Source organism: Tachysurus fulvidraco, chromosome 19 (genome assembly GCF_022655615.1).
Source record: "Tachysurus fulvidraco isolate hzauxx_2018 chromosome 19, HZAU_PFXX_2.0, whole genome shotgun sequence".
In the NCBI taxonomy this organism is placed as follows: domain Eukaryota; kingdom Metazoa; phylum Chordata; class Actinopteri; order Siluriformes; family Bagridae; genus Tachysurus; species Tachysurus fulvidraco.
The window spans coordinates 16,328,437-16,350,540 of record NC_062536.1 but is presented as its reverse complement, the minus strand read 5'-3'; the positions used below and the strand labels follow the sequence as shown (position 1 = coordinate 16,350,540).

Genomic DNA, 22,104 nt, shown 5'->3' with positions numbered 1-22,104 from the left:
TTAATCCTTATCGTATTTAACAATTTAAAAATTTTTATTTATTTAATTCTAATTTTACAACTAAAACTATTCTGACGTTTTAAACCAGTATTAGTTTTGAAAAAAGAAACAAAAAAGGACATTATGCCTTGGATTATTTTTTATTATTACTGTTTATTATTAAAATGTCATGTTTCTCTTTTCTTGCACTATGACGTACTTAGAAACAGTTCATTTCAGATTTCCTCTCACTTTATTCGTGGTAAAGTGCTTTTAATGCATGAAGGATTTTTTTTTCCCCCTAACGTACCTTTAATTATTTATCTGCTTATCTGTAAGTCTGCTAGGACGCGTTTTTTTTTTTAATCTTTCAGCCATAGAGTGTAAATCAGGAGACATTATTATCAAGCTCACAATGAAATGACCAGACGATGACCGAATGTTCTACGTAATAAAATACAAATAATATTTTATTTAGAGTGACGCATGAAAAGTCACACGGAGTGAAACCATGCAGCGGTTTTCTCTAAGGTCGAAGTCTGTGGTGGAAAATCGGCTGAAAAAAAAACATTAAAAGACCAAACTCAAGTGAAATAAATGGAAAATAAATCGATGATGTTGAAGGAAATCCTGAGTTGTATTCGATGTCATTTTGGTGGCAGTTTGGGTGCACAAACCTCTCTGATTAAAGTCTAACTCTGTGCTTTTAGAGCATGAATCTAATCTGCTCTAATTCGATATGACGGCCAGTGCACGTCACGGACGGGTTAAACGAGAGAAAGCCATGCTGAAGGTTAGCTCCTGTGCCTCGTTTTTCTGTTTAGTTTAAGTTTACTTCACATCGTTGCTCTAAATCATGCCCAGAGGCACAAGTTAGCTGTAGCACAGTTGGTAAAGATCTGTAATGCATTGTGTCGGAAGTGGAGTGACTTTAACGCTGACTCTCTCCAATCCCATGCTTCTCTTCATGCTTCAGGGAAGATGGTGAAAAAAGTCTGCCCCTGCAACCAACTCTGTAGTAATTATCTCTCTCTTCCTCTCTCTCTCTATCTCTCTCTCTCTCTCTCTCTCCTTATGTCCCTTACTCTTCCTTCATCCTACATTCCCTTCTGTCCTGTTACACTCTTTGTGTACATGTACATGTGTGTGTGTGTGTGTGTGTGTGTTATTTGAGCATGACACGCTGATCACTGCCTAGGACCCATTCCTGACCTGAGCATTTCTCTGTCCTGATGATTTGTTCACATGCTTTAAATACGACACGTGAACTTTAGTAACTTATTTTCCGCTCAATTCGAGCCTCGCTGTCTCTTTGCTGCTCGTGCATCTTGGGGAAAAAAAAAAAAACACTCAAAATAAATAAATCGAGGACATTCTTCACCGAGAGACTTCTATTCCTTGCCTTGATCCTAGCCGTGGCAGGCAAGTAGATAAAGAGACTTAGCCTTAGCTCTCGTCCGATTCCATCCTAAAGCCCCGCGTCCCCTAAACTAACCTTTATGTTACACGGGGTACTTTTTTTTTTCCCCCTTACGGATAAATGAGTAACATTTACTAATAAAAAGTAAAGGGTTGTAAAAGCCCGCTGTGACTCGCAGTACACTATTTCTTTAGACCACAAGAAGCAAAATCTAAGTTGAATCCATTAGACCAAAAGCAGTCCAGTTATTTTTTTTTAACCAGCGGCATTGATGAATTGTTTCATTTTAATAACTGAGATCAGAATAACAGGATTGAACTGCTGATAAGTCAGCGATTTATACCGCCGATCAGGTCACTCTGAAAAAAATATGGAACTGCGAGATCTTGCGTTCTTTTGGGTGACTGATTTAAAATAGCTAGAAAGTTTATTTATAAAGAATCCTTTTTTCTTTTAAATCAATTTCCAATTTTGTAGAACGTCTGTAAAATAACGGTGAAAATTGGCACGTGAATAAGTCGCTCAACACCTTCTGACCGATCAGAACGGAGCGTCGAACGGCGCCGTCGTATAAATGTTAAGGATGTGTTGCTGTAAGTGATCTTTTATTCTGATGAACCTAGTTAATATTTCTGTAGTAGTGTTAGTTGGTCCAAATACCTGAAAGAAATACTTTGAAATGCGATGAATATTTTTTGTGTTTAGTGTAAATAATCTAATTAATCTCTTCCCCCACCACACACACACACACACACACACACACCCCAAACCACCACCAACACCACCCCACACACACACACATACATACACACTCATTCACTTTACTACACTTCTCTTGACAGCAGCAGATCAGTCAGTGTGCTTTAATGTTACTCGTCTGACTCCGGTCACACGATACGACAGATCCGGTGCGTATAAACCACACGTGACTCTACACCTTCTCATCAAAGCAAAGTGAACGGACGTCATCCAGTTAAATGCTGAAGTCTGTGTTCCTTCTGTGAATAGCTTCGCTTCAGGCTTCTTTCTTGGTGCCGTGTCCCCATTTTTCTTGTTTTGTCCTTTCCTGCTGCTTTATTGAAGGCTTTTTGTCCTGCACTATATCCTGGTCCTCATCTAACATCATCAGGAATCATCAGTGTTTCACTATTTGGGTCCTAATAGCCCATAATCATGACATTTCATTCAGATCATTTCTTTGTGTTCATTTTTCGTTCTTTTGCTGTACGCATCTGATGCTGTTTGTTTGTTTGTTTGTTTGTTTTCTTCCATACACACGAGACATGAACGAGATTAATTATACGAGTCGGCTTTGCATGCATCAGTTATCCTCAGACACGTCCCTAGGAGCCGGTGTGATGCTTTTAACATATCAGCATCGCTACGATTAAATCTTTATAAGTCATGCACAGATACTTTAATATTTTTCACAAGAAATTTACTTCTCTCAGAATTTAGTTTAATAGGAGAGGAGAGTTTGCATTTTTTTGCACAGGAACATATTTACTAGCCTGAATTTTATTTTTTTATTATATATTTTTATTACTAAATCCTACCTAGCTGCAGTTATGTGACTAAACACATGACTTGTCAGAGGAAAACCTTGTTCACCCACCTAAAAAACTGAAATGAAGCCCATTGTAATTGCCAGGATCATCACAGTGCATTTAAAGCTTTAACGGTGGAGCTCTGACTCCACACTAGACTCCATTTCCATTGCCATGTTTTTGCTCTTTGGCTCCCCCTAACGCCGCTGTAGCTCACTGCAGCAAGCCGGAGCGTGAGATTGAAACCTAACAGACATGAGATGTGACTTAGAGCACTGTGAATGTGCGTTCACTGATGTCTTAACTATTTCACCGTGCCCCTGTTTTTCAGGCTGGATTCAGAGAGATAAAATTACCCCTTTAGCCTCAGAGCGGACCTCCAGGTGCTCATTAGGGATTTTCACCACTGTCACTGTTCCCCTACACTCCTAATGTGACGTGATGTATATGAGAATATACATGAACACATCGATATGCTCTGTGTGCTTAGACTGGATGTGTTAAGCGTGTGTATATTAGGATGCACCTAACTTTCTCTCTCTCTCTCTCTCTCTCTCTCTCTCTCTCTCTCTCAAACTGCTAACAGGGACGAACAGCACAAACACGGTGGGAGGCCCGGGGCAGATGCAGAACCAATCGCAGCCTCCTTCAACTGCGTCCCAGAGCCGCAAGGGCACCTTCACCGACGACCTGCACAAGCTGGTGGACAACTGGGCCAGAGATGCGATGAACCTGTCACAGGGCAAAAGGGGCTCGAAACCCCAGCATCAGACCCCGTCTCAGGGCCACAGCTATGAGGTAAGATAACCTCAACATATTAACCCTCAAAAGCCGGCATTCTTATTTCTGTCTACAACACGATCGCTGCAGTCTGTGACTTAGTACATGCGGAGCTTTATATGTGGTTGACTTTGGCTGGGACTGGACAGAAACTTTGAGTATGTAATGCCTGAAACTTCAGAGAAAAAACTATTAATATCAGTCAGAAATTCATTGTCGACATATCAGACAGGGGCAGCCAGGGGGTGAAAAAGGCAACTAGCACAAATGTCAACGTAATGTATATTAGGGCTAAACTGGGGAACGAACTGATCTCTCTTGTCTGATTAATCTGTTAATAGCGTCTAACGTTAATTTATATAGCGACGTAACTTCCGAATTTTTATTATTTTTTTCTTTTCTGGAAAACGATCAAACGTCAAACGAAGACTTCTTTTGATAGGTGAAACGAGATGTCAATCAGCATCAAACTTCAAATGCTATCAAATAAAAATTCGGGGTGGCACCTGGGGTGGCCAATCAAATGTCAGGGGTGTTCAGCGCCACCTCGGACACCCCTCTGGCTCCGCCACTGCTATCAGATGTATACGTATCTACCACTTACAGCTGATCTATAAAAAAGTAAGGATCGTAATAGGTTACGAATTAAACGCAAATGAACTGAATAATAGGTTGACTTCTTCTTTTTTTTATTTATTTATTTTTTCCTCCTGCTTTTCTTTTCTTTCCCTGGACCTAAAAGCGGTGCAGTTAACATCAAGAGTTCTGACAGATAGCTCAGAAATATAATAACAGATTTAAAACTGAGAGCTAGAGATAAAATAAGACACAAGAGACTGCCGTAAAGGCAAATGGTTCCGTTTTCATTCTTAATATTCACACACGGATGCTTTGAACTATATATTTTGTTTTGTAGTTCTTGTTATAATCTTACGTACGTTTATCATGTCTCCTCAGATGATTCCTTCTGGAAATATGGCCCGGAAGTTCTCCGCTCCGAGTCAGTTGTGTCCCAACATGGCTTCATCCATGGCCAACCCTCCTGCTACCTCTTTAGGGTCACGTAAAGGCTCGTTGTGCCCCGTGCCTCAGTACGGCTACCCCTCTGCACCTTATAACGGCCCATGGGCCGGCGTCTCGGCTGCACACACTCAGGCCCTGGGCCAATTTCCCTCAGCCCCGGGCACCATGCAGGCTTTCCACATCAACACCATGCAGAAATCAGTCAGCAACCCAGGAGGACCTAATTTAAGGACCACATAAGGTTGGGTCTAGCCTGTGCTAGGCCACGATAGAGAGAGAGATAGAGAAGGGCTGAGACACATGAACTGGCGGTGAGGTTGCTGTGAACTTGGGCACGTGTGTTACACCTTCAGAAAATGGGGCAGAGTTAAGCCAGGTTTTGTACACACACACACACACATACACAAACACGGACGAATTTTGTGGACGAATCACTCCTGCACTCTGGTTTACATGCCTTGAGATGAATGCACACTGACACAAAGGAGAGCTAAAAATAAAAAAAATGGGAGCAATGTTAAAGCAGCCAAAGAGGATGGTGAACTTTTTTTTTTTTCTTCTTCTTCTTCTTTTCCTTGTTTGAATATCTGATGAACGTGTACAGAGATGTTGCTCCAGGGTAGCCTGGGATTAGCTTGCTAAGCTTTCCCTGACTGTTTCACTTTATTTGACACCCTTTTAGTCAGTTGAGGTCCCTGGATCCAGTGAGGAAGGTGATGGATGTCCCTCATCTCCATTACAAACTCTCCACCATCCTGGTATCAGCTCGAATTCTCTGTAATGCAATAATTATAGAAATCAAAAGCCCATTGTTAAAAACACAGGAAGTGGCCTTTAGTAGAGAAAAAGAGTATTTGTGTACAGCTTCTCTATATATATATATACATATAAATTGGGGTATCATTTTAAAGTTGTGTGGATTTCCACATGGTCAGAGGCCATTCAGCCACCCCTGAGAGTTTGGACTACAAAGCTACTATAGCTTATAAACTCCCAGCTTGCTTTGTAGTACACTGTCACGCTTACTCTCCACCTCCACCTCCACCTCACTTCTCAGGAGATTTAAAAATGTCCCTAAAAGCGATTTCACTAAGAATAAAGATTTAACGACGTATACACACGTCCCCTTTATGCCGGGTCATCGTGCCACCCGACATAACGGGCAGATTAACCCAGTTTTACTCTCTTTTAAAGCCAAAACGTAGTCCTGTATTATCCATTTAGTTTCACAAAGCGTGGCCCAAGAGGCTGGCTGTGAGGTGGAGGGAGGTTTATTTCCCCCGAGTGATAAAATGGGGTGTCTGTCTGGCTTGTTCACGCATACTGCAGACTGGTGAAGCTTTAACTCTATGATCTATTAGCATCGTATCAGCTTTTATAATCCTGAGCTCATTAGGGACCTCTTTATGACAGGTTGCTTTTTTTGAACTGTACGTTTAAATGAGAAAAGTTGTGTTCTGTACGGACCTGTATTTATCCATCAGTTATTGATGTTGAAACACTGTGATTTATTATAAATGTTGTTGGACAACATAAGTTTAAAGCAATGGTAGAAAAAAGGGCGGTGAAGAGGAGGATCAATTGCTATTAGCTGAAAGGTGATGTAAGGCGAGCTATTACCTTATTACAGAACTTATTGGAGACACTTTAACCCTTTCCTTCGCCCTTTGTACTTCTTTCTTTGTATTAGATAAATGTGAATGTAAAACAATTTCAATTAACGTACTTGAATAACCCGTCTGTTTTTCCCTCCTCCCCAGTGCCCAGTGAGTGTACTGGAGTTTCTCGTGCCTTGCATTCTTTCTTTCTTTTTTTTTTCCTTTCTTTCTTTCTTTCCTTTTCTTTTTCTTTCTTTCTTTTTTTTTTGGTTAATTTTGTGTTTTGTTTTTTGCTTAGAAATAGTAATTTTGTGGCAGCGGAGGTGTGTAGGTGCCTAGTCAGGTGCTCGCATGGTGACAATTATGGTGATTAACAAGCTATAGGGAAGAGATTCAGGGTTTGGTGCCATCTTTTATGTTGAGCTGGTGACGAATCGTGTCAGTGATGAGCCATTGGCCCGGGCACTAGACTGCTGGACATCCTGTGTCCTATTTCCTGCCCTTGAGCCTGCTTGTTAATGTTCTCAGATCAGCTGAACCCTTACAATGACCTTTGTGTCGCATGTAAACCTGCAACAATAAGTGTAAGTTTTGTAAGTTAAACAGTTCTCTTTAGGGCAGCAGACAGACGGACAGCTGGCATCCAGAAGTAACCCTGTGTTTCCACTGGCAGCGATACCGCATTAACATTCAGCCAGTCAGTCATTTAGAGCGTTGGCGAGAATTTGATCCGATTAAATGTTAAGAGACTCGATGACGAGTAAAACTGTTACACATCAGTGTGTGCTTGCTTTCAGATATCCACACTGTGATGCTACAGATTTTAAGAGATGGATTCCTCCATGCAGCCGAGGTTTTTATGATCTAGCAAGGATTCTCTGATTTAAAAAAAAAGGTATTTCTAGCTCAAAGTGTGTGTGTTCTAGCCTACAGTACGTTCTGTAGTTTCTCCAGGCGCTATTAAGGAAACCAAGGCGAGTCTTGTGTCGGCTGTGGATCCGGAGAGAGGGTCCAGACGAGGAAAGTAAGTTAAGAGAAGCCAGTACAGTGAGAGGATTTTAAGCATGAGTAATTAAGGATACTGGTCCCACTGGTTGGAACTGCTTTTAGTTTTATGGTTCTGCCTGAATCTGTGTTTTAAACCAGTGAGACTTGTATCGTTGTAGACGAAACAGGGAAAAGAAGAGAAGGTTTGTTTCAGATGTAGGACCAGGAAGGAAAATGTTGTAGATGGCACCTCACCAAAACACTGTAGCGTCTGAACAGTCACCGCTTTCCTAATTACTGCCCCTAATCTCACAGTTCTCAGTTCATTGTAGAAATAACCGCCTCGTGCGGGTTTTTTTTTTTATTATGCAGATCAGTAGCTTGTTTTAAAAAATATGAAATAAAGTCTTTTAGTAGCAATCGATCGATGGCACTCGCAACGTTGATTTAAAATAAAAAACAACAACAAAAAGATAAACAGTAGAACAGGTTTGTGTAGGTTAGACCTTCAGCGTAGAGCCGCGTACCTGTGAAATTCACACGGAGCAGAAAACGGCAGCTTTAGAAATCCATAGAGCGGCATGAGCATGTTACAGCTACAGGCACAGAGCAGTGAACCGTGTCATCGTAACTACTGATCGTCGATAGAAACTGCTAGATTACACGCCATCGCCTTAAAGCTTAGCTGTCTGCGTCCGGTCTAGAAAACGTCACGTTAATACGGTCCATTTATAGGAAGCTACAAAATAGACGAGCACCGTTTACTCACCGCGAGTGGCTGTATTGTACTTTCAGTATTTAAAATCAAAATGTTTTAACAGCTTGGCTTTGTTTTTGCTTGTTTTTTGTTTTGTTTTTCCTACTTACTTTGTACTTTGTCTGTAAATCTAGAGCGCAGCAGTTAAGTTCTGGTTTTTCAAGCTGCAAGAAAATACAATTTTTCCAGATTTTCCGTTAATTCCGCCTTCAGATGAAACCCACATGTCTAGCGTACAAACATTACGAGTGCCATTCCTACGTTTCTCATGAGTCGGAGTTTGCTCTGATTTTGATTCCATAAACTGAGCACCTTGTTTACTGTTAGAAAAGTGATGTTTAGTAGCTGCAGTGCAGAATATGCAATATATCTAATAATGGGATACACTGGGTAGAGACCATGTCCCTGGTTTACTCCAGTAGTACGGAGAATTTACAAAAAAAAAAATCACAAGTGTTATTACTCTAATATCACTTTTTCCTTTTGGATCGTAGACACTGCTACTTTTTTTTTTTTTTTTTTAAATCATTTCTGTTTACATCATCACCCGCTTAGCAACGTGCCAACATTCAGATAATAATAATAATGATAATAATAATAAACATGCTCGTCTTTCTCGGAAAAAGAACTCGCATGCTACTTTGGTCACTAGTGATATTTATCACAACGTCACAACAGTCATTGGGAACGAGGTTTTTTTGTTTGTTCGGTTTTTCCACTTTCCGTTTATTTTTTTTTTGTCTCCTGTGGAAAGAAATGCATCCAAACAGTGTGTTTACTTAATGCTACTGACCTGTCATTAAGTTATTTTGTTTTGTACTACTATCTCGAGTTCTTGTTTTATAATGTCGTGTGTCTCTGCCATTTAGTGACTTCGGTTCAGTGATTTCTTTTTTTTTTTTTTCCTTTCTTTTTCTTTTTTTTTTCTTTTTTTCCATACACTATTTAACATTGTGCAAAATGTTTAAAAAATAAATAAATAGAAAAAAAGATGAATAAAAAGAAAAAAACAAACCAAAATATGCAATGAATCTTTGGAGGCATTTTTTTTAACCTCATTTGTAAATGGAATAGATGAAACTCTGAAACTTAAATATTAGGGTGTTGCCATGGTAACATGCTCGTTTTTCTATTATTATTATTATTATTATTCAGGGAAACAAATGGCATTTTAGCATGTTAAGATATTTTGAATGTAATCAAAAATATATAGTTGAACGTCACTATATAAAATAACAATACACCAAATATACGTTTTATTAAACCTCCATCTAGACATCTTTACTACGTTCACGCTTCATGCACAGCCTTGTACTGGTGACCAAAAGGTTATCTTCCAGCAGAAGAATAACATGTAAAGCTTGAAATGTGCAAAAGGATCTAAAAACATGCTGAATAATCTCATATTTATTTTACAATAACCATTCCTCCATATTCTCTACACTTTATCCTACTACGCCAATATTCATTAAAATCTTTAATGTACAGTTTGTCTCTAATAGAATTCTTATAAATGTTGGTGTTTCCCCTTAAAATGAAGATCAGAGTAAAGATAAAAGTTATACATGAAGCATCTTAACACTTAAAAAAGAGCTCGTAAGGTTATAAAGTGTCCGTAGTAGTGAGGAGGATTTTAAGAGGATTAAGAGTTTCTTTATCGGAGGAGAAAATGACTGAAAGGTGAAGAGGAGAAGAAATGTATTGTGTACAATAATTAATAATGATAGTGAGTTAATAAAATGATCCAGATTAGATTGTGTAGGGATTATTTTAGTGACCGATCACATTAGAGATAACGTCTCAGAAACATGATTACATTATATATGTTTATATTTTCTGCTGCTTTGTCATGTATAGATACTCAAACATCACTAATACAGGACTGAAATGCCATAGAGGCAGAAATAATATAATTTATACGTAAATGACCTTTAATTTCAATGTTTTTATGTTGGCTACAAAATAATGGCACCTTATTTAACCCCTTATTTGTTCAAGTCATATATGGAGCTTCTTCTAGAATCCTGGTGCACTGCTGCAACTGATCCTGAAGTATCTTATAATAACTCGGTGTTCCTGCTATCCTTAGGGGAAAAAATAGGAGTGCTTTTAAAATCTGGTCTATTATAAACCTTCACTCTGTCTCTATGTTAAGATATTTGAGTCTATATCGTGTAGGGATTACGTTCGTGACCGATCATATTAGAGATGTTCTAACATCTGTATGTTATAAATGTAAACATCTCCGACACAGAGCAGAAAAGTCAGAGACAAATAACACGAATGCATTGTGACCGAGGCAGGGAATTTCTGATAATATAGCACTTTATTTGGAGGTTTTTTCGTATTACAGGCTAAATGTGGATGCATAGCTGATATAATTGCATCGGCACCTTAACTCACTCAGCTACAGCTTTACCCTTGTTAGCAAAGAAGACAAGACTCCACATACATGATAAAGAATTAGAGCATTTTTTTTAAAGCTTTATCCGCAATTCCCGCTACCTGTATTCACCTCAGCTTACCTGTTCCATCTGATATCCCTTACTACACATACACACTATACCCTTCTGATAAACAAATATATTTCAACATAAAGCATCTTCTCCAAAATCAAATGTGATGTCAAAATAAATCAAAGCTAAAGTTAATACATCTTCATTTTTCTCTCTCTATACATTATATATTATTATATAAACAAAATATAGTTTCTAATCCTTATACAACCGACCACCTTCATTTCACTTGATCAAAACATGAACATGACCAAAAGATCTTATCACAGTATCTTATTATATATATTATTTATGAGATCATTTCTGTGTCCTCTGTCCTTTCAGTTACATGAAGAAAAACGGTAAGTACTTCGATCTGCAGAGCATTTAGAGAACAAACAGAATGATATTCTGTTTGAACATCGTGTTAAATATGAGCGCAGGGGTTTGTGTTTGTGTGGTGAACGTGTTCTCCGATCCCGCTGTCCTGTTTTGTCGTGTCGCTCGGCTATAGACTTGTACGGCCGTTGACAGGATCTTAATCTCAGATGATGCAGTCCATGATGTGGATTTGCAGAGAGTCTAGATCAGGAAGGACTTCCCCACATTTAGGACAGGCGTGCTCGGGAATATTCACCTGCTGCTGCCAGTCAACTGAGAGAGAAACAAAGAGCTTTTTATTTGTTTTATCCTCCGGCAGTTCTGATTTCACGTGGATTTGTACGGCTGATATTTCACATTTTTCAGATTTCACGGTTATGTCTAATTTTTGGAGATATATAGAGAGTTTTTTTTGTGGTCTAGCATATTTGGAAGGAGCCTCTCGTGACAAAAGTTCCTTTAATTGCTTTGAGAAAGGAAAAAGATGGTTAGAGAGTCTGACTCGTAATCCTAAGGTTGTGTGTTCGAGTCTCGGGCTGGCAATACCACGACCGAGGTGCCCTTGAGCAAGACACCGAACCACCACAGCAAAAATGACTGCCCACTGCTCCGGGTGTGTGTTTACGGTGTGTGTGTGTGTGTGTTCACTGCTGTGTGTGTGCACTTTGAATGGGTTAAATGCAGAGAACAAATTCTGAGTCTGGGTCACCGTACAGTACTTAGCCGTATGTCACGTCACTCGTCACTCACGCAAATTAGCTTCATTCTTTAATATATATATTTTTAATAACCACTCCCAGGTAGGAAATGAAGGAATAAAACGTGTGTTTATTGTAATATAAATCAACTTGAGTCAGTAAAAATATCTTCACATAGTTGTTGAATATTTTCCTATATCAGAACACACCGAGTTTGTTTATTCTTCATACTACATTTCTAAAGGTGTAAGAAAGACCTAGACTACATAACGAACGAACTGCTGAATAATAAAGGCTGGGATCTCGATGGCACCGGTAGCGCCTCGTTAGGAAGAAATGATTAACGATCGTGCCGCAGCCTCTTACCTCTGCCTCCCTGCGGGTGGTGGTGTGGTGAAGAATCGCCCGGGTTTGTACCACGAGGCACGTGTCTCCTCTGCATCTCAGTCATGGACTGCCTGTGCCGAAAAAACACACCGGTTCTGCTTAATACAGGAGAAGTCTGAGACGGATTCACAGCTAAAATACAGACATGGTTAAAGACAGACAAATTGTACCTGCCCATTGACTCCACCTCATCCTGTAGCTGGATGTTCTGCTTTTTGATAAACTCCAGCTGAGCAGCCAGGCGTTCTTTCTCCTCGTGAATCTTCTCCCTCGCAGCTCGCTCGGCGTAGAAGTCTGAGGAATACACCTCTGCCTGTGAGCACACACACAACACGTCAGCTCACTTGACCTAGAGAGTGAAATTTACAGTACATCAAATATATTCATAATCTACTTTCTAAAAATCATGTACCTGAATTTTTATTTTTATTTTTAAGAGATAGTCTCTATTCAGCCACTAGGGTGCAGAATAGAGCAATAAATACACAGCCATGTTGTTCTTTCCCAAAACAATCATATTAGGATTTTCACAGCAGTGTGTGAAGCTACAAATTAAACACTCATCAGCCCATCTGTCATCAACGACCGTACCTCGATTAAGTTCACTGACATCACACTTGTCCTCATTCTGAGGTTTTTGTCCTGCAGGAGATTATGCACTGAGCTGCTGCCACATGATTGGCTGAATGGATAAACATATAAAAGAGCACATCACCTGAGCCTTAAACACAGAGATGGTCTCCAGTTCTTTGTCCTTCTCAAACAGCTCTTGCTTCATTACGTCGATCTGTTGCTGCTTGTCCGCTAAAGCTTTTTCCGCCGCAGCCATTCTGGTCTGAAGCTCACTGTGCTCCTCCAGCAATATGCTTCCCTGAACATCACACACACAAAATTGTTATATTTTACTTTTTATTCTATACTAAGGATATGTACAGTGTCAGCCCTTAATACACGTCATTTCTGAAAAAATACTGAAACTAAATTTAACACAACAAAATGGAAATAATACTGATAATTGGAGCAGTTTTGAGGGCAAGACCGGTCTGTCCATCCCACTGGGGAAGACACTGCCCTGTAAGAAATTACAGATTTCCCCCACCCCAAGACAAACGTCAGAAAGCGCTCGTTCCCAAAAAGGCTTAAATATCATGAGGCGATACGTTTAGGACTTAACCTTGATTAATTGTTAGTATGGAAACAGCAACAGGACATCAAGACCGTCACTGAACAAAGGGGTATACGTGACCGTGATTACCATTTAAACAATACTATCACCCGACCATTTGGGTGATCACACCCGTAACGACACTTCCGGCTAGACGACAGTATCATGCAGCCATTTGGGAGTTTCTCAGTTCTTACACTCAATTTACATTTGAAGCATTTACATTTACGCCATTTAGCAGACACCCTTATCCAGAGTGACTTACAACTGAAGGTTAATAAGGGCCTTGCTCAGGGGCCAAGCAGTGGCAGCTTGGTGGACCTGGGATTCGAACCCATGACCAGTAGCCCAACACCTTAATCACTGAGCTACCACATCCCCATTTAGCAAAATCAGTATAAAATGCTTGAGCAGAGTTTTTCCTGCGTTCCTCTCGACTCCCATGAACCCAAAGTACTTCCTGTATTTTGTCACAGCTATGCTGGAATAAACTTCTTCATTAAGATCTTTACCCTCATCCTTGTATTTTCTTACAGCTCTCGTTTCTTGCGGAATAGCACATAGTCTCAGAACAGGCCTAGTTAATCAGTGACGATCCAGAGCAAAGGCCAGTGAGCAGACATGCAGGCTAATCTGACTGTCAGGGTATATTGCAATAAATCAATTTTTTTGTAACTTTAAATTAAATTGAATAATGCATTCCAACATTAAAAACACAAAACCGTCCAGAAACCTAATAACGATGTTTATAATGCTATAAAACATGTGAACGTTGTTTACCTGTCTTTTCTTATTTTCTTGCTGAAGTTCATCATAATCCTCGAACAGCTTGGTGTACGCATCCTTCAGCTGGGCCAAAGCACTTCTAAAAGGGGTTCAGGAGAAAAGTTCACATACTGTAACAGTTGTCCAGAATATTTCCATTATACATTTATACATGAAAAATATATTTATTATACATCTATAGACGTTAATGTCAATTTTAACAGAATAATGTAGCTGAGTAAAAGCTTCTGAGACTGGTGTGATGTCCTGAAGTGTTTTATTCCTCTTATACCACAGAAATTTGTTGGAAATCAGGATTTGTCTATAATTAACTTTAAGTTGTTACTATACAGTGGGGCTCGAATGTTTGGGCACCCCAGGTAAAAATTTGTATTAACGTGCATAAAGAAGCCAAGAAAAGATGGAAAAATCTCCAAAAGGCATCAAATTACAGATTAAACATTCTTATAATGTGTCAAAAAAAGTTAGATTTTATTTCCATCATTTACACTTTCAAAATAACAGAAAACAAACAAAAAAAGGTGTCTGCAAAAGTTTGGGCACCCTGCAGAGTTTAAACCTTGTACTGCCCCCTTTGGAAAGCTGAGACCTGACAGTGTCATCGATTGTTCTCAATCATCATCTGGAAAGACCAGGTGATGTCGAGCTCAAAGGGTTTTTTTTTTTTGCCATTTTTTGGTTTTCGGTTATTTTGAAAGTGTAAATAATGGAAATAAAATCTAACTTTTTTTTGACACATTATAAGAATGTTTAATCTGTAATTTGATGCCTTTTGGAGATTTTTCCATCTTTTCTTGGGTTCTTTATGCACATTAATACAAATGTTCACCCGGGGTGCCCAAACTTTCGAGCCCCACTGTAGCAACAAAAACATACTAGAACGAGTGTGTTAATATAAACCTACCTATCTTAATAGAAACTTGTGCACCAATCACATCTGAGAATTAAAATCTAGATATGTATAATGTTCGCATGGTGTTCAGACCTTTCCTCCTGAACCTTCTTCTGCTCCAGTTTGTTGGCAGCCTGCATGCTCTCCAGCTGTACCTTCAGACTGTCATTCTCCGCCTGCATCTGTTCTCTCTCCCCGAGCTGAGTCTTCAGTGTGCACAGATCCTGCTCCAGCTCCTTACACCTGCAGCATCATCTCAATACTCTTATACTCTCATGGATGTGATGACCAGCAGAAGCACACCATCACATCTCAGTGCTTTAGCGTGTCCTTAAAAGGATATCTACCATCTTAGGTTTTACACATGATCTCATATTTGTTTCAGAAATAGATATTAATATTTAAACCAAATAATATAATTTCAAAGGTGTTTTTCTCCCTTTTGAGATCTGATTTAAATATTCATTAATTATTTGTTGGTCCATTCTTTTTCATTTCGTATCCGATTCCAACCTCTTGTATCCAATAGACAGATTTTGGATCATGCCAATAAATAAATAAATAAATAAATAAATAAATAAATAAATAAATAAATTTTTAAAAAACAGCCTCCAGGTCAGGACCATCTCAGTGAAGGTTCTAATAGGGACTATTCATTCATTCATTTTCTACCGCTTATCCGAACTACCTCAGGTCACGGGGAGCCTGTGCGTCAGGCGTCATCGGGCATCGAGGCAGGATACACCATGGACGGAGTGCCAAACCATTACAGGGCACACACACTCTCATTCACTCACACAATACGGACAATTTTCCAGAGATGCCAATCAACCTACCATGCATGTCTTTGGACCGGGAGAGGAAACCGGAGTACCCGGAGGAAACCCCCGAGGCACAGGGAGAACATGCAAACTCCACACACACAAGGCAGAGGTGGGAATCGAGCCCCCAACCCTGGAGGTGTGAGGCGAACGTGCTAACCGCTAAGCCAACGTGCCTCCCTAACAAATATTATTTTTGGCTGTAACAGAATTATAAGTTGCAAAAACATTAAAAATAAACCTCTCATGTCTGTTTCGTGGATACTTAAGCAACAAAATGCCACACAATCCTAGTGAACCCATTTCTGCTCCTGACTATTTGTGCGATACAAACTTTGTACTTAGCACGTTCTTATATACAATCTGTGTAATGTTTAGTGTAAACGACCTGTCCTGGAGGTTCTTCTTCATGTTCTCCGCTTCATCCAGTTTACTTTGAGCCTGCTGCAGCTCTTTAAACAAATTCATCAACTGAGTCTTCAGGTTCTCTACCTCAGACGCAGACTGAAACACACACACACACATCAGCTGAATCCTGGTCTTACTCTTTAGACACTGATGTCATATAAGACACTGATGTCCCCTCCTACTCACACTACATCTAATGACTCAGCTCTGACTCACTTTGTCTGCTTCCTCCTGAGACCTCTTGCTCTGCGCTTCCTGTGTGGCGTTCACATAGGGCAAAGACATCTGGGTTCCACTTTCGCATTTAGGTTCCTTCAGCTCCAGTTCTGCAATCCTTTAAGAAAGAATGTGGTGTGTGAAAGAATACAAGTGTGTGGAAACAGTATACGGTATGTTATTAGCTGTTCTGTATTTCTGAATGAATTTGAATTTGTTCGGTTTCATCATGCAAGACATTTCTGCAAGCTTTCAGAAGCACCACGGATCAGTCTGTACCTGACAGATCTCTGAGAAAGAAAACCACATCGATAAGATCTTAGCGTCAAGTATTTAGCTAGCTAATAAATTACACCTCAATGGCACATTTCTGTCAGTAGCTGAGTCTATAGACGAGTTGAGTTTGCTGTTTACTTTGTCCTCCAAATGCTGAATATTTATCCCCATAAGCAGGGGATTAGTTGGTTGTTAATTGTACTGGGTTAAATTGTTTTATGTCTGTAATATAGACTGTAGAATGAGCATCTCTGTACAGTATCTATACCTCATTACTAATACTGGTAGAACTTTATTTGAATGTGCCATATCATATTTATTCGACATCAACACGACACAATTAATCCACAGACGAACCGATATCAATATCTCGGTTCAAGCTAACCAGCATGACATGACCAGCATGACTGATCTCGGACTGGTCTGAAGCTACAGGGGTTTATTTACCTCTTCTGTGCAGTCTGTATTTGGAGTTGCAGTTGCTCTTTTTGTTGTGTCTCGAGTCGTAGAGACTGCAGGAGCTGGCTCACCGTCTGCTCCTCAGATTCCAGCCGAGACCCGGCCATTTCAGGTTTAATCCTACACACACACACACACACACACACATTTTGAGCATATCCACTTTTAAACTCGATGACTACAATTTACAATGTTTTTAATATATACAAAGTATTATATACTTTAGAGTGACAAATGAACAGAAAAAAGCTGTGTTTATCATGCTGTTTATCAAATGGGGTATTTATATATCTGGTATTTGAGTTTTTATGATATCAGAATCAGGTTTATTGGCCAAGTGTGTTGACACACACAAGGAATTTGGTTCCAGTATATTATGTTAATATGCTAGTGATTAAAGAGTCAAATTAGCCTCAAGAATGTAAAAAAGCTGTAGATCATGGAAAGCGTGTGAGAGATCGACGTACGTGCACGATGCAGAAAGGTCTTTCTGAGAAGGTAAATCTCTCAGGTCCATCTCACCCTTCTACAAAACATACACTGATTAGATGTGTCTGTATACACAAATCGACAGTAAGTAAAAGAGAAACAATCCGGACGAAAGACATTTTATACACGTGTCCTCACCGCAATGCGGATCTCGATGAAGGAATCTTCCGGAGACGCCTGGCTCATCTTCAGCTGAAGTTCAGAGTTTAGGGCCACCAGGTCGTTCTTCTCATCCTGGAGGCGGGTGATCTGAACCGTTAACGCTTCCAGCTTGGACTGCAGCCCTCCACCTTCACCCTACAGGACATCAGACTCACCTCAGCATGCAAAATGAACCTTTAACGCACTAATCCACTCAAAATCTTGGGTTCTGTTCTAAAAAAATCATTTCTGAATACAGGACAAGTCTGCTTAAAAAAAACGTAGGGAATATTTTGGATAGATAAGATAGAAACGCTAATAAAAACTTTAATGCACCTTTAAAGCGTTATCATTACACTTATAAATATAATCCTTAAAATGTTTAAACATCTTATTTAGGCATTTATGATTTTACAGGAGTCACACATTAAGGCATATTCCAAATGAAGTGCATGTTAAACCCTAAAAACGCTCTGTTACATTTCCTTATTTTAATGACAGTTTAATATTACAGTATCTGGACAGATCGCTTTAATTCTACAACCCTGTAATCCAAATTATTAATAGAAAGTCATTAGTTATTTGTCTTCATTCATTCATTCATTCATTCATTTTCTACCGCTTATCCGAACTACTCGGGTCACGGGGAGCCTGTGCCTATCTCAGGCATCATCGGACATCGAGGCAGGATACACCCTGGACGGAGTGCCAACCCATCGGAGGGCACACACACACTCTCATTCACTCACACACTACGGACAATTTTTCCAGAGATGCCAATCAACCTACCATGCATGTCTTTGGACCGGGGGAGGAAACCGGAGTACCCGGAGGAAACCCCCGAGGCACGGAGAGAACATGCAAACTCCACACACACAAGGCGGAGGCGGGAATCGAACCCCCAACCCTGGAGGTGTGAGGCGAACATGCTAACCACTAAGCCACCGTAACCCCCCCCCCCAAGTATTTGTCTCGAAAATTCATTTTCAATTAATGTTCAAATTGTCCATAGGTCTTTAGCTCATTAGCCTGGATGCTAGCTGGCATCATTTTGTGCATTTGCTCATTCTATGCTTAAAAAAGCAGCCTGTTATTGATTTTTAATTTTTAGAAATAGGAATCGTCTATTTAAGAGTTATCGGTTTAAGTGATGTAGAGACTTTTAGCCATATTTGCTCTCTGCTAATCTAGCTAGCTACTGTTAGAATGGACAAAATGTTTTCTGAAGGTTGTCAGGTTTGGATGGTAAAATAAAAGGAGGGAAAAAAGCAATACAAGCTTCCTTCGCCTGTGAGAAACTTAAGCTAGTTAGCTAGCAGTTAGCTAGCGTTCTGATACTGATATTCTGTATAATGTGCCTGCATTTGTGGATGTTATTTGTAAATTTTTGTGATTCCACAAAAATATTCAGTCATTTCACCTGCAGCACATAAAACCCCTCAGTTTCATGAGAAAACCGATGATGTTTAAAATGCATGAACTTATGTAGCTCCACGATAAAAAAAAAATGAAGCCGCGATCTCACCTCCTCTGCGCCCACATGCTGTTTCTCCTTCTCCTGCACACGTTTCTTTAGCAGCTCATTCTCGCTGTCCAGAGTTTGAACCCTTTGCTTGGCCTCCTCGAGTCGCTTCTCCAGGAACCCTCTCTCTTCCTTCTGTTTTTCCTTCCAGGCAGAAAGACCCTCGAATCTCTCCTTCATCGACAAGTTAGTTTGTTTCAGAGCTTCTGTACACGAGAGACCGACATCGAGTCAATGAGTTACAGCATGTGTATGTACCTTATAGCATCCTAAGCACGTTGGAGATATCATATCAGTGTTGCTTCTCATTCTCATCTCTCACTCATTTTCTACCGCTTTCCGAACTACCTCTGGTCACGGGTCACCTCGGATCTCAGTCGTCATCGGGCATCAAGGCAGGATACACCCTGGACGGAGTGCCAACCCATCGCAGGGCACACACACTCTCATTCACTCACGCAATCACACACTACGGACAATTTTCCAGAGATGCCAATCAACCTACCATGCATATCTTTGGACAGGGGGAGGAAACCGGAGTACCCGGAGGAAACCCCCGAGGCACGGGGAGAACATGGAGGTGTGAGGCGAACGTGCTAACCACTAAGCTACCGTGCCCACCTTAGTGTTACTTCTAAACATCTAAAAACAATAACAGAGTTTGTCTGTGGTGGTCTGTCTCTCTGTAGTGATCTCTCTGTCTGCCTGTGGTGATCTCTCCAATGTCTGTGGTGATCATGCTCTGTCTGGTGGCATCTCTCCTTGTTTGTGGTTTCTCTATTTGTTTCTCTCTGCCTACCTGTGGTGGTCTCTCTCCCTGCAGTGGTCTGTCTGTTTATAGTGATCTGTGGTGTCTGTTATGGTCTTGTTGTCTTTGATGATCTCTCTCTGTTTGTGGTGAGTTTTCTGTCTGGAATGATCTCTCAGTTTGTAGTAAATCACACCCACCTTTGAGCTCCCGGTTCTCTTTGATGAGGATGTTCATCTGCTTGAGCGTCTCTTCTTCATGTGGTGTTCCAGCGCTCTCAGACTGAGCAGGGTTGGACAGATCGCCGTTCACAAGAGGGGAACCTGAGGCCATCTTATCGCACCCACTGACTAAAAATATTTAAACATGTAAACTATTTAAAATAATACAAAAAAACACTGCAAAGTCACTCAGAAGAACCACATGACTCAACATGTAGCTGCCACTTAAAGAGAAACTGGACTTGTCATGTGATGTTGATATTGATAATCTAGGCTTACTAGAATAACTAATCATTGGTGACATTTCAATAAACTTTTACAGCCCGAGTCCTGTGAGTGTGTTCAATCAAGGAAAGGGCACAAATGTGCAGGACCAGAGAGTTCTCCGGGACCAAAGAGTTCTCCTGGACCAAAGAGTTCTCCTGGACCAAAGAGTTCTCCTGGACCAAGGAGTCCTCCGGGACCAAGGAGTCCTCCTGCACCAGAGTTCTCCTGGACCAAAGAGTTCTCCTGGACCAAGGAGTTCTCCTGGACCAAGGAGTTCTCCTGGACCAAGGAGTTCTCCTGGACCAAAGAGTTCTCCGGGACCAAGTTCTCCTGGACCAAAGAGTTCTCCGGGACCAAATAGTTCTCCGGGACCAAAGAGTTCTCCGGGACCAAAGAGTTCTCCGGGACCAGGGAGTTCTCCGGGACCAAATAGTTCTCCGGGACCAAGTTCTCCTGGACCAAGTTCTCCTGGACCAAGGAGTCCTCCGGGACCAAGGAGTTCTCCTGCTGCAGAGTTCTCCTGGACCAAAGAGTTCTCCTGGACCAAAGAGTTCTCCGGGACCAAGGAGTTCTTCTGGACCAAAGAGTTCTCCTGGACCAGGGAGTTCTCCTGGACCAAAGAGTTCTCCGGGACCAAAGAGTTCTCCGGGACCAAAGAGTTCTCCGGGACCAGGGAGTTCTCCGGGACCAAATAGTTCTCCGGGACCAAGTTCTCCTGGACCAAGGAGTTCTCCGGGACCAAGGAGTTCTCCGGGACCAAGGAGTTCTCCGGGACCAAGGAGTTCTCCGGGACCAAAGAGTTCTCCGGGACCAAAGAGTTCTCCGGGACCAAGTTCTCCTGGACCAAGGAGTTCTCCGGGACCAGGAAGTTCTCCGGGACCAGGAAGTTCTCCAGGACCAGAGAGTTCTTAGAGACCAGGGCTGGGAAACCTGTGGCCTATTGCATAGGTTATTCTACAACCTTCAACTTTTACTTTCGGTTTACTGAGAAACATTACCCGACTGAGACATGAGATCATTTACTGCTTATTGACTAAACAATGGACAGAATAACTACATAACTATACACACACACACACACACACACACACACACACACACACACACACACACACACACACACACAGTTCTAAGTTATACACCCTGTCTATGTAACGTCCTAGATCTCTCCAATGTCCAACAGTTTTAATATTGTTTTATATTCAATCCCTACATCGCTTTGTAGACCAAACAAACCCAAGTGCTTCAGTCTTTGATCACAGCCGGTGTGAGATACTCACCAAGATTCACTTCTGTTTACTGCGGATTCTCTCACTTCTCACTGCGTTTCCTGGTGTTGGCGTTTCTTCGACTGCTGCTGCGTTTCATACTTTGCGCAAAGCTGCAGATCTACAAGCCATCACACAGCGAGAACAGGAGCAACGCCCGAGCCGGATGTAGTGAAAATCTGCGAAACGTCTGCGCAGACGCAAGAACCGAATCAGCTGAGAGTGACGTCACCGCCTATCCGTCCAGTGGGAATTCCCTCAGCGCGCGTGACCTTGCGCTTTCCTGTCTTTGCGCGTGCAGGGGACAGGATAATATCTCCTGAACATCATGCAACCCTGTTTGAGGTTTGGGACATGGGCTATTTTTATATAT

At 40.9% G+C, this 22,104-nt stretch overlaps 2 protein-coding genes across 10 annotated transcripts in view; one reads left to right on the top strand and one right to left on the bottom strand.

The window, feature by feature from the left end:
* Positions 1-9,026, top strand: part of wnk1b (WNK lysine deficient protein kinase 1b) — an 87,900-nt gene extending 78,874 nt beyond the window's left edge. For 5 of the 9 annotated variants that reach the window (XM_047804410.1, XM_047804409.1, XM_047804408.1 and 2 more), the window contains 3 exons: positions 956-997; positions 3,533-3,744; positions 4,684-9,026. In XM_047804410.1, coding sequence (XP_047660366.1) covers positions 956-997; positions 3,533-3,744; positions 4,684-4,989 — 560 coding nt within the window. In that variant the 3' untranslated portion in view covers positions 4,990-9,026. Of the gene's footprint in view, positions 1-955; positions 998-3,277; positions 3,330-3,532; positions 3,745-4,683 lie in introns of all 9 variants that reach the window. The other 4 variants (XM_047804413.1, XM_047804412.1, XM_047804414.1 and 1 more) reach the window with 2 other exon arrangements.
* A 1,372-nt stretch (positions 9,027-10,398) lies between these two features.
* Positions 10,399-21,901, bottom strand: optn (optineurin). The gene is made up of 14 exons (XM_027151589.2): positions 21,744-21,901; positions 20,176-20,325; positions 19,231-19,433; positions 17,703-17,861; positions 17,543-17,601; positions 17,064-17,195; positions 16,341-16,458; positions 16,105-16,220; positions 14,989-15,138; positions 13,998-14,082; positions 12,768-12,923; positions 12,223-12,365; positions 12,032-12,123; positions 10,399-11,240 (listed from the first exon to the last, which is right to left on the bottom strand). Exons 2-14 carry the CDS (start codon positions 20,306-20,308, stop codon positions 11,131-11,133), a joined length of 1,656 nt encoding a protein of 551 aa, XP_027007390.2. The 5' UTR covers positions 20,309-20,325; positions 21,744-21,901; the 3' UTR covers positions 10,399-11,130.
* Positions 21,902-22,104: the final 203 nt, after the last annotated feature.